We start from the raw sequence: 12,064 nt of genomic DNA, 5'->3' as shown, positions 1-12,064 counted from the left end.
TCCTCTCTATCCCACTTATCTTTACCTTCCCTTGCCATATGTCCAGCCCAACCTGTTGCAGTCAAAAGTGTGAACTGGCCAAAGAACTTTTAACCGACAAAAACAGGCAAAACTGCTTTGACTGAGCATGTTGGTCAAAAGTAGTTTTACCTGAAAATCATACCTATTTCTGGCAGCAGTTTCGTTTTTAGGGCGTAGCAAAAAAAAATAACCCTAACCTACCTATCTCTGGGAACAGTTACGTTTTTTGGGCGTAGCAAAAAAATAACCCTAACCTACCTATCTCTGCGAGTACTTTTGACTGATAGTAACAGTCACAACACAATTACTATTAACCAATGATTTTCAGGTATAACTACTTTTGACCAACATGCTCAGTCAAAAGCAGTTTTGCCTGTTTTTGTCGGTTAAAAGTTCTTTTGACCAGTTCACACTTTTGACTGCGACATATATACTATCTATATATCTTATTATATTTAATCTTATATTCAACTTACATTGACTCCGGAGATAACTTATTAGCTTTATGCAGTTGACTTTCCAATTCACCGATACACCTCAAATTTGATTCATAGTCTAAAGCACAGTTATTAAATATGTCCACAATACACTGTAGCTTTTTGCACTGTTTCACACTGGCAATGTACTTAATTAGAGTGTGTTACAGTCAGCTGGCACTTAACTCAAAGTTTCTTTGAACAACGTCATTTTCATCTCGCTCACTTATTAGTTTATCACAGCTGCTTCAAGGTTGCTTTCACTTGCATTTCCAGGTAGCTAGTAGTGCCTTGACATGTAAGAATATTTGGAATCATTCTGAAATATTAAAATACAACTGAGAGACCGATGTTTATACTAAACACAATACACCCATGGAACGCTTTGAAGTTCAAATCTCGTTACGTTACGATGGCGTTTGCACTTTGCACTATGTTCGGTGACTATTTTTTATTGTTAACACACACAATACACTATTTAACAGGTTTTTATCACGTCTGGAGTACCGGATAAAGTATTTTCGAATAACAGCCGTCGTTGACGTCTAGGCAGTGTTGCTATCGTCTTAAAAGCCGTAACAGACTATCGCACGTTCTGGCTTAAAAACTAATTTATGTAATAATTATACCGGTATACATATCCATATGAAACGAAACTTAATGCAAATAATAACCATTATACATACCGGAAAGTCATCAAATAAACAGTAATATTCGTCTTGCTTTTTATTAAAAAAAAAAACGACCAACCTAACTTGTAAGCATGTTTGCAGTTTCTAAACGCAACGCATAGCTGTCAAATGTCAACCAACAAATTGAGCCTTTAGTATTGTTTGTCGAAATTTTTTCACTTTTAAATGCAAAAAACGCGACAATACGAATTTTGCGGATATATGTTCTCGATTCAAAAGTGATATTTTTTCAAGCTCTTTCGATTGAGCATAATTTAATTTGTTTCTACCGTCAAAGCCGCTCGCGTTTATATACAAGGATTTGTATGTGTACTTAATCTCTATGGAAAAAATACAGCGTTTTATGCAGAGAGTCCAAATATGGTTCGTTGCGTGGTCGTAATGGCGGCATAATTTATATCTTGAATACTTTTGCTGATAATGTTGGTAGACATGAAAAAAAAACCATGACATTGACAATGTGTACGTCAGATGTCAGATAGTATTTATTTGTGCTTGTGTTTTATGAGATTATAAAAAGATAATTTGTTCATAAATTATTAAATTAATTTTATTATTAACTGGAAAGTAGCTGTAACAATTGACTTTACTATCTGCAGTACTTTTTTATAATTTCAATACTACCTATTTGAGAGTATCATTTAAGTATGGTTATCATGGAACTAGGCGAAAGCGTCGGTAGTTTGGAAGAGCAGGCACTTAAAAGGAAAGAAAGATTAAAGAATTTAAAACGGAAGAACCGTACTTCAGAAAATGAGACTTCAGATGCCCCTGCTGAGAAAGTTTCGTTACCAAAGTAAGTTTTCGTCATGCAGTTAGGTTATGTGTACTTAGTATGTTAGTGCCTTTTCTGTCGTAATAGACAGGAGGGCTTATGCTTTCTTTATTGTGTTGTGTCCCACATTAGGCTTAAGGCATAGATTTATGTTTAAGGATTCCCATAAGTTGTCTTGGACTTCAGTCTTATTGCAACAACAACTGTTAACGACAACAAACAACAATTGTTGTTGTGGGAACAATTATTCACAGTGAACCATTCCTTATAATTTTGGTATGTTTAATATTTAGGTCATTGTAAAACCCAGCCTTTGAATATTAAGAGCAAATAGATTTTGACAATGCCAAGTTTTCACTGACTTGGCTGTTTGGTTGTGCGACAGCATGGTCGGACTCAGTGGCGGATTTGCAGTCTTTGCCGCCCTAGGCCCTGTAGCCGCCCCTTTCTCAGCACCCATCATATTTACTACATTTTGAGTTTATTCCTGTTATCATCAGCGATTTTTTTGTCACAATTTGTCGCCCCTAATATCTTGCCGCCCTAGGCCCGGGCCTACTTGGCCTTAGGGCAAATCCGCCACTGGTCACACTTAAACAATGTGTTATACCTAATTTCAGACCAAAATTTCGGAGCTACAAGCCGCAAGATGAGACTCTTCAAGAGGCAAAGCTGGAGGATGCTTTACCACCAGCTGTAGAGGATGAAGTGAAGGATTTACTAGAAGCTGGCAAAGAGAAGGTAATTTCTAATTTGTCTATTACCAGTGATCAGCGTTTTATGTACCATTTGGGTGAATGACTTCTATAACTGCTCATTTAATGTTATATTTTATAAATAACTAACTACTTATGTTTTAATTTCCAGGTAGTCCTTCAAGACCTAGACATATCAAGTCTAGCACCTAGAAAACCTGATTGGGACCTGAAGCGAGATGTATCAAAAAAACTAGAAAAGTTAGAAAGGAGAACACAGAAAGCCATTGCAGAACTCATATGGGAGCGGCTCAAGCAGGGCAAGGAGGACAACCTGGGAGCCATGATCACTATGACAGATAAGCCTAGTACTGATGATTGACATAATACAATTGCTGTGTGTAGTATGTAAGTAATATACCATATTTTTAAGATACCTAGTTTAGTTTCAGTACTATCCAAGCTCATATGCATAAAAAGGGTTTTAAAAATTACATAATTTAAACTTTCTATGACAACAACATTGTCAAAACCACCATGCATCAATCAGATAGAAAAATATATTATTGCCAATGCTACCTTACCTATTGGCCACATTCAAATTTGCCCATGGAAGTGTAATTTGTGCGCAGACATGCATTATAATGTTGTTTAACTACCCACCCATCATGTTGCACATGATGCAGTTATAGTACAGTCAGCAGCAGAAGTTGCTAAGTGGGCGAGGTGTTCAAAATTACCTTGAAACACTCTTATTCTCTTAACAAAATAAAGTAGCATCAAGATCATTTTGAACACCTGGCCCACTTAGAAACTTCTACTACTGACTGTACATTTAAAAAATAAAACTCGAATGTCATATTTTTATCACAAAAATATAATTGTGTACATATCACAGTAAATTAAATCACACTTAATCATTTAATAATCTCTAACCACATCTGATTCATACATTTTCAGTCATTTATTATAATATTGCAACATCTATCTATAGTTTGTTCTACTTAAATATAATTCCACTAAATATTTATTACAATGCCTTAAGTTAAAGGTTAAGAAAACACAAAACATTATATTGGATAGTGTCATTTGATAATTATTCTGTATCTATTCTGTAACTATAAAAAGTTTTTGACATTTTACTTAAATGTGTTTTTTTTTAACTCTTACAATAAAAAAATAGGTTATTAAAAAGATAGTTTAAATCTTTTTATTGTTTTTGTTTAACAACCCATAAATAATATTGTATGTATGTTTAGTTACTTCAATAATTATATTTAACTATAAATAAAGGCTGATATTTGCATAAAAAATAATGTCATGGTTTCATTAATTATATACATGCCTTTACTTGTTTACTTATAGCTGGTTGTTAAATAACAGTTAAAAAACAGTAAATTATAATTCATAATCATAATAAAGTAAAATTTGATTTCAAAACTTGTTTCTTGATAATCTCGTAAGCAGGTTATTTGCTAGGTGTATTTATGTTATAGAAGTTATTTATTGACAACCATGATTTCCTATAATTAAGAATTAATTTATCAAACATCTGGAACACCAGTAACAAAAACAAGGCAATAATAATAATATTATAATGGCTTTTTAATGTGATTACTATTGAGCTATTCAATTCTCCAATTCAAAAGTAAAATTTCATTTTCCATTCAGAATAATATACATCGTCACAATTGTTTAAACATATTTCTTGAAAATCTCGTAATCAAGTGATTTGTTCTATTTATATTATTGAAGTTAGTTATAAGTAATAATTCATTGATCAAACAGCTAAAATAGGTATAAGTAATGGATTATGGATGTGATTACTATTTAGCTATTCAACTCTTTATTATTTCATAAATAACGATCTAAAGTAAGGTCAACCTTATTCATATTCATACCATACAAGTCACAATTCATACTTATTAGTATTACATTGGTATTATGAGGTCAGCTAATGGCTGAAAAACTGTTAAAAATGGCATGGTGGCAAATTTACACATGGCATCTCATTGACAACCTTTCAATTTACCAAATAGGTATAAATAGATTTATCATTAAATTAAATTAATAAAACAATCCTGAAGATATTAATAAAACATATTTTGTAGTCTTAGGTATTAAGAAACATTAATTGAAACCATGGACAAACATTACTGAGACGCGTAAAGTGGTGCAAAATATTGTATCTACAAATTTGACTACTGAAGTATAGACTGCTCCATACAGTTTCGCATATTGTATGGTAATTAGATTGTCAAGCGCTAATTTTTAACAGTTGACTTACCGAAGATTGTAAAACGTATAGCGCCACCTATTGGTGTCTTCTTGGGAACTACATTTTGCTCTAATTTGCGCATCTTTAGTCTATGCCTATGGTAAAGTAAAGCGGATAAGACAAAACATTTTATGGCTACGATGCGATCGCCAATCGGTTAGATGGGTCGGAAGTTTTCTCACCACCTCTCTTTGGCCTTAGTGGGGTGGTGGTTTCCATGAAACGTATGTTGCCGTACAGCGCCATCTAGTCTCGTCGCACCAATATTTTTCTCTACCTCCAGCCTTAGTGATTTGTCTATAATAAACCGTAAAAAAAGAAAAGATGTTATGGCTAATACGAGTAGGACATAGGACTCATTACAGGACAATCATTACGACTATACTCGACAGCAACATTAAACTCAAATACAACTTCGCCCTCCCCGCCCCATTCCCCTTCCTCCTCCTCGGTCTAGTGGTAGTAGTTTCCTCGCTAGGGTCGTCCAACTCGTTGTAGCTGAAGTAGTTGTTGTCGATGTTGTAGAAAACGACGCGGTCGCCGATTGGCTGGATGGGTCGGAAGTTGTGACGGATCTTGCCGTGGGCTGATTTTAGCTCGCGGAATAGCTCTATCTGAAAACGATAACAATGTATGTTTATATTATAGACAATAAAACAATTCACGAAAAAACGAGGCTGTTTTGCGACAGTAGGTATGTATTTATTTAGTGATGAAATCGAGTTTAAGTAATTTGACGTCAGTCATGTAGAACTTATTAGTAAAATGGGGGTGGCGTCTGCAATTCAAGCCAAGTGACGACCCCCGATCACGGCGGCGTAGTCAACGAGCCCCCGTGCGTGAAGCAGGTTGTAGCACGATGTTAAACAGTACTAACGTGGGGTCCTTACCTGCTCATGAGCTAGTCTCACAGGCTGCTCGAAGTCCAGCCAAGTGACGACCTCCGAGCACGGCGGTGTAGTCAACGAGCCCCTGTACGTGAAGTACCGCCGCAGGTCGTACGGCAGAATGTTGAGGAACGAGAAGGGGTTGCTCATGACTACGGTCGCGTGGGGTTCCGTGACGTTCCCGAGCGCTGACGTGATGTCGTCGTAGGCGGGGTGCAGGTGGCGGTCGAGCTGGAAATATTCATTAGGTACTTAAGTTTTTATTAAGAAAAGGTCTGGGTAATACAATATACGTAAACCTAAAGTTTGTCTGTGTCTTTGGTTCCGGAAGTGAAGTAAGTAATGGACTATATCAGGGTTTCTTAAACTTTTTGCAGTCACGGACCATTTTCATAATTTAAACAATGCCACTACGGATCCCGTCAAAAATATTTTAGGAAAATAATAAAAAGCCTTATTTATATTTTAAAATTGCTTTTATTATAAGTTTCATTACACTTAGGTCTCGTCAAGTTTATTACACGATTTCCTAATTGGTAGGTACCTATGTTTACAGTAGAGGTAAATTACCTACTGCGGACCCCTGATAAGCATGCTACGGACCCCTAAGGAAGAACTTTAAGAAACCCAGGACTATATTATTATTTTAATTTTTTAACAAGCAGAAACGTCTGCGAGAGATGCTATTAAGCTTAGAAAATTTAAAAGTGGATAAATTACTGTCTTGGTTGAGACTGCCAAGACGCCCAAGACAGTAATTTTTCCACTTTTAAATATATTATTATTTTCGTTGAGTATGGGCATAGAGAAATAAGTAAAAGCTTAGAGTGCTCACTCCTAGTAGGCACAAATTTACTAGCACGTTATTATTTACCGGAATAGGAAAGAGATAATACTTATTAGTAGGTAATTTAATTACTAGAATAATAATAGACTTGCACATAGCACTTAACGCCTGATTGAATAAATTGATAAATAATCTCTATAAATAAGTGCAATTATTTAAACTAGCACTATTCTTAAGACACACCATTTCCTGCTACTAATCACCCATTTAGCGGAAAACTCCTGTTCTTATACTGCTTATCCATGGTTCGTGAATAGAACATGGTAGGTATCTTCGAATGTATAGAGGTAAGTGATTGCGTTAATGCCTTGCATTCAAAGCAGGAATGAGTTCGTCCTTAGGTGTAAGCACTTAGCATTCTAGGAAAATGGAGTGAACTAAGTGTATTGAGCAAAATTTTCTTGATCTTTATTGAGTGTAGTTTTGTTGTGTTTATGATTGTAAATAAAATTGCTTAGGTGCATAGAGCTCCAGAGAATACAATATGTTGAGGGTGAGGAATCTATATTTCACTTCTATTAAATTGTGATCAAAGTGATTTCCTACGGCTGGCAGAATAAATTTACGGTTTTACTAGTATTCGCACATTGGTAAGGCCTAGTTAGGCATATACCTACCTACTCGTACAGTCAGCAGCAGATGTTGCTAAGCGGGCGAGATGTTTCAAAATTACCTTGACACGCTCTTATTCTCTTAACAATAAAGCGCGTCAAGATCATTTTGAACACCTGGCCCGCTTAGCAACTTCTGCTGCTGACTGTACTAGCTATAGTTTTCATATCTGGGAAAAAGTTTTCTCTTTCTTGAGTCCTCACGTACAAAATGAAAAACGCCTGCAATTTTTATCATCATTTTGAGGGTAATCCTAAAGTGATCATAATAAATCTACACCTCATTTCGACCATCAACGACGATTTTTTAACTAACTACGCGAGCTCGTCCTCAACCCATAGAGCTTGGCCTCATCTAGGCCTCTGACAGTTGAAGCGTCAGTTTTTGGTTGGAGATTTCCATAAAGCATGCCATAGGGCCCGCATTCGGGCAACTGTTTTCATTGGTCGATAGGGACCGCATGCGGGGTGCTGGAAATTTCCAAATTGCATGCGTATTATGAGTTTCACTAGTCGTTATGCCGCCTGCGAGGAGTCCCCGCCTGCTGTATATCGACTGAGTTAGGGCTCATTTAGATATTTCGCGCGCCGTCTAAAGGCTGATTTAGACGGCGCGCGAACTCGCATGCGATTTTGGTTACATTGCGGACTCTTGGTTACGTCCAATTCAACCGACCGATCAAAACCCGCAATGTAATGAAACTGGCATAAGAGTTTTAGCATCGTCTAAATGAGTCTTAAATCAGCCCTTATCGACCAATGAAACAGGGCCTTGACTGATTTGTTCTATAACTCCTTCTTCTTCTTCCTCGCGTTATCCCGGCATTTTGCCACGGCTCATGGGAGCCTGGGGTCCGCTTGACAACTGATCCCATGATTTGACGTAGGCACTAGTTTTTACGAAAGCGACTGCCGTCTGACCTTCCAACCCAGAGGGTAAACTAGGCCTTATTGGGATTAGTCCGGTTTCCTCACGATGTTTTCCTTCACCGAAAAGCGACTGGTAAATATCAAATGATATTTCGTACATAAGTTCCAAAAACTCATTGGTACGAGCCAGGGTTTGAACCCGCGACCTCCAGATTGCAAGTCGCACGCTCTTACCGCTAGGCCACCAGCGCTTCTATAACTGATTGGTTCATATTACCTCGTAAAAGAAAGCTAGCACAGCGAGCCCGTCGCTGTGTTTGACGGCCTCCTTGGCGGTGTGGTACTGGTCCTTGTAGAACACCATGTGCAGCTCCATGGGGAAACTGAAAATTAACACCATTTATTGTTATTACTTAGAAATGTATTATTCGTTCTTACTCCTAATGTACACAATCCAATGAGGTAGTGAGGAAAATCTCAAAACTGTACCTAAGTACAGTTGATTAATGATTAACTGTAAGCCCCCCCCCCCCCCCCTCCCTTTGGCCATCGGCCATATCAACTACCCACACCCTAGCCCATCAGCTGGCGACGCCCTTGCTAGGCATGTATTAGAGATTTTTTTTTTACAAAACCTCGTAAAATTTGTAAAATAGCGGAAGTCGTCCTACTACGGAAATGTTCATTTATAGTTACAAAGTATAAGGAACAGGTGTTATTATACTTATTATAAAACCTAACGATGAATACAGGTGCATAGTTATTGTGACTAGATGACATAAATCACCCATATGTTTTATGTATTGTTTTAATCGCACCAGAACAATATGCAGATTAACCGAAGGAATGGCGATTAGCATGAACCCACAGTAATTATTATAATAACGCCGCTAAGTATGGCTATTCATTTACAATTGTTCTATACCTACACGTGAAACACGACATAACACTCACGACTCTATCCGGTTCGCTATATTTTTATTACCTACATAATAATATGTTAGGTTAGATAGGGTATCAGAAATATTGGGGCAAAAGGAACACTTGTAGGGAATCATCATAGTATTTCGTCTGTTTCAAAATATACTATATTTCTTTTCCCACCTTGCCAGTATTTATTTTTATCCAAATTATATATGCAAAAGAAACAATGTCAGATTTGTAAAGGATTTCAAGAGGGCGGTATTCAAACTTTGTAAAGTGAAATTTAACTCATTTGCGAGCGAGATATTCGTTGTCCATCTTTATCAGAACTGACGAGAGAGACAGAAAGTTACCTTCTATGGTTGATCTTGTCCTCCGAGCCGAAGGTGTCATTATCACCCCAATGGAAATGCATCTGGCTAAAGATGTAGTCGCCCTCTAGCGGCCCGCCGCGTACTCGCGAATATTCGTTGTCCATCTCTATCAGATCTGTTCCGAGAGACAGAGACAGTTACCTTCTATGGTTGATCTTGTCCTCCGAGCCGAAGGTGTCATTATCACCCCAATGGAAATGCATCTGGCTAAAGATGTAGTCGCCCTCTAGCGGCCCGCCGCGTACTCGCGAATATTCGTTGTCCATCTCTATCAGATCTGTTCAGAGAGACAGAGACAGTTACCTTCTATGGTTGATCTTGTCCTCAGAGCCGAAGGTGTCATTATAACCCCAATGGAAATGCATCTGGCTAAATATGTATTCGCCCTCTAGCGGCCCGCCGCGTACTCGCGAATATTCGTTGTCCATCCCTACCAGATCTGTTCAGAGAGACAGAGACAGTTACCTTCTATGGTTGATCTTGTCCTCCGAGCCGAAAGTGTCATTATCACCCCAATGGAAATGCATCTGGCTAAATATGTAGTCGCCCTCTAGCGGCCCGCCGCGTACTCGCGGATGTGGTTCGTTTTCCACCTCTATCAGAACTGGAAACAAAAAAGTTATAATGTTAATGATTTTGAACTGTGTAATAATTATCGCTTCGAATAAATACTTAGGTAATTGACGAAGCAGCAGTGGCAGCGCGTCAAATATATTCGTAGGCGAGACAGTTAAATTTGGCTTTCCTTTTGTGTATCAGTTGATAGTTCGATTCATTTCCCTAATAATTCCAAAACTATAGTCCTACCCGGTAGAAATCACTAAACTTGGCAATGGCATTCATGTAGCTTATATGTAAGAAAGGGGCAGCAACTTGTCAAGGATTCAGAATTTGACAAAGAATTTTAGGAATATTCTTCCTACGTCTTTTACAAAATGTCATTAAAAATGAAAACAACAATCATTTAAGTAAAACAAAACGTATTCTTGTCACCAAAAAAATCTCAATTAGCTTTGATACTCAAACGCTTGTTAACATTATTATTTATCTTTATTTATTTTATAAATAAATAAATAAATAAATAAATAAATAAATAAATAAATATTATAGGGACATTCTTACACAAATTGACTAAGCCCCACGGTAAGCTCAAGAAGGCTTGTGTTGTGGGTACTCAGACAACGATATATATAATATATAAATACTTAAATACATAGAAAACAACCATGACTCAGGAACCAATATCTGTATCATCATACAAATAGAGATGGGTAGTGAGTAAATACTCACGGGTAAATACCGAGTAAATACTCAGTTTTTACTCAATATACCCGTATTTACTCGTTTATACCCAAATTGGTGGGTATAAACTATTTAGAGTGCTGAAAGGGGCATATACATTTGAAATATAGGTGTATTATGGAAGCCGCTACTGGATTAAGTACTCAAAATTGCAAGAAATATATTTTTTAGAGGGGCACTCCATACATGTAACTAATTGTCACGAAAAAAAAATTCAGAAGCCACCAACGTGTTGCACATCATTAAATTGGTCTTTAAAAATAACTGGAATGTTTCTAAGAACATTTTTGGATAAAATTAATATTTTTGGAAAAAAACCGTTTCGAAAGGCCAAAATAATGTTTATTATCTCTCTATAACTTTAGAACCAAAGTTCAGAAAAAATATGAAAACATTTCGGGAGATAAGCCGTAAATAGAGTACAAAAAACAATATTTTGAACATCATCGGCTGAGCCATTTTTGAGTTTTCTTTAAAAAACCCTTAATAAAAGGTCGTAAGCGCCGCGTAAACACGCACTTTTGCGCGACATGCAGTTAAAGTCTATTTCAATAGAACTTGCTAACTATGTAAACAAACAACTTAACTTTGTTGTATCACTGTTTCTCTTTGAATTTTCACACCACCTCATCAAATACCATTGAAACCATACACATATACACTATTGAAACGGTCCGTTCCGTAAATACACAAATCTGTATCAAAACTGTATCTTGGATATTTCATTAAAAGTTTAAAATGGGTTCATAAGTTAGGTTATTAGGACCTGTTGGAATGACGGTTTTGTTTCTTTTAAATTCTACAATTGTCTATGATGGGTAGTGTTGTAACTAAAGTTTGTGATATAAACCCGCTACACACTACCCAACCCACGCTCTGTACCTACCGCCGCGGTTATAAAATACATCAATACATCATTCTTAAGTACTAATTAGTCTTCTGGTCGTGATTAAACAAATTAAAAATAAGTAACTACTTGTTTTTTACTTTTGGTATTTTATTATTCGATATGGTTTGACATTAGTAAAGTAGTAAGTAGGAGTCTTGCCCATCACTAGTAAATTCATCATTCAGAGACAATTTCAATATGGCGGTTTGTTTACATAGTTAGCAAGTTCTATTGAAATAGACTTTATCTAGAACATCGATAGAATTGAAGTACCATATTTTTAAAGTAAATACCTTCTTATTTTAAACAAAATTGTTAACTATGCATTATCACAATTTGCCTCTCATTAATAATTACCATTTTTTCGTAAATTAAGCGTCCTATATGCTTTTTATTTTATAGATATTATTAATACACGTTAGC

At 36.6% G+C, this 12,064-nt stretch overlaps 2 protein-coding genes across 2 annotated transcripts in view; one reads left to right on the top strand and one right to left on the bottom strand.

Annotated features, from left to right (window-relative positions):
• The first annotated feature begins 1,677 nt into the window (after nucleotides 1-1,677).
• On the top strand, nucleotides 1,678-3,089 carry LOC134792413 (coiled-coil domain-containing protein 12). The gene is made up of 3 exons (XM_063763712.1): nucleotides 1,678-1,985; nucleotides 2,585-2,705; nucleotides 2,832-3,089. The coding sequence occupies exons 1-3, from the start codon at nucleotides 1,837-1,839 to the stop codon at nucleotides 3,039-3,041; spliced, it is 480 nt and encodes a 159-aa protein (XP_063619782.1). The 5' UTR covers nucleotides 1,678-1,836; the 3' UTR covers nucleotides 3,042-3,089.
• A 426-nt stretch (nucleotides 3,090-3,515) lies between these two features.
• Nucleotides 3,516-12,064, bottom strand: part of LOC134792423 (putative carbonic anhydrase 3) — a 48,864-nt gene continuing 40,315 nt past the window's right edge. Inside the window, exons 4-7 of the mRNA XM_063763722.1 lie at nucleotides 9,916-10,054; nucleotides 8,430-8,535; nucleotides 5,828-6,055; nucleotides 3,516-5,551 (exon numbers count right to left, since the gene is read on the bottom strand). Coding sequence (XP_063619792.1) covers nucleotides 5,297-5,551; nucleotides 5,828-6,055; nucleotides 8,430-8,535; nucleotides 9,916-10,054 — 728 coding nt within the window. The 3' untranslated portion in view covers nucleotides 3,516-5,296. The remainder of the gene's footprint in view (nucleotides 5,552-5,827; nucleotides 6,056-8,429; nucleotides 8,536-9,915; nucleotides 10,055-12,064) is intronic.

This window comes from Cydia splendana, chromosome 7, assembly GCF_910591565.1.
Source record: "Cydia splendana chromosome 7, ilCydSple1.2, whole genome shotgun sequence".
NCBI classification, from domain to species: Eukaryota; Metazoa; Arthropoda; class Insecta; order Lepidoptera; family Tortricidae; genus Cydia; species Cydia splendana.
The sequence above is the reverse complement of the archived record's forward strand: the minus strand, read 5'-3'. Positions and strand labels throughout refer to the sequence as shown.

Excerpts from the sequence above, each read along its gene's own strand:
- LOC134792413 (XM_063763712.1), top strand. The coding sequence starts at position 1,837 with ATGGTTATCATGGAACTAGGCGAAAGCGTCGGTAGTTTGGAAGAGCAG. Across the intron at positions 1,986-2,584 it reads GAGAAAGTTTCGTTACCAAA|ACCAAAATTTCGGAGCTACA; the intron begins GTAAGTTTTCGT and ends ACCTAATTTCAG. Across the intron at positions 2,706-2,831 it reads TAGAAGCTGGCAAAGAGAAG|GTAGTCCTTCAAGACCTAGA; the intron begins GTAATTTCTAAT and ends TTTAATTTCCAG.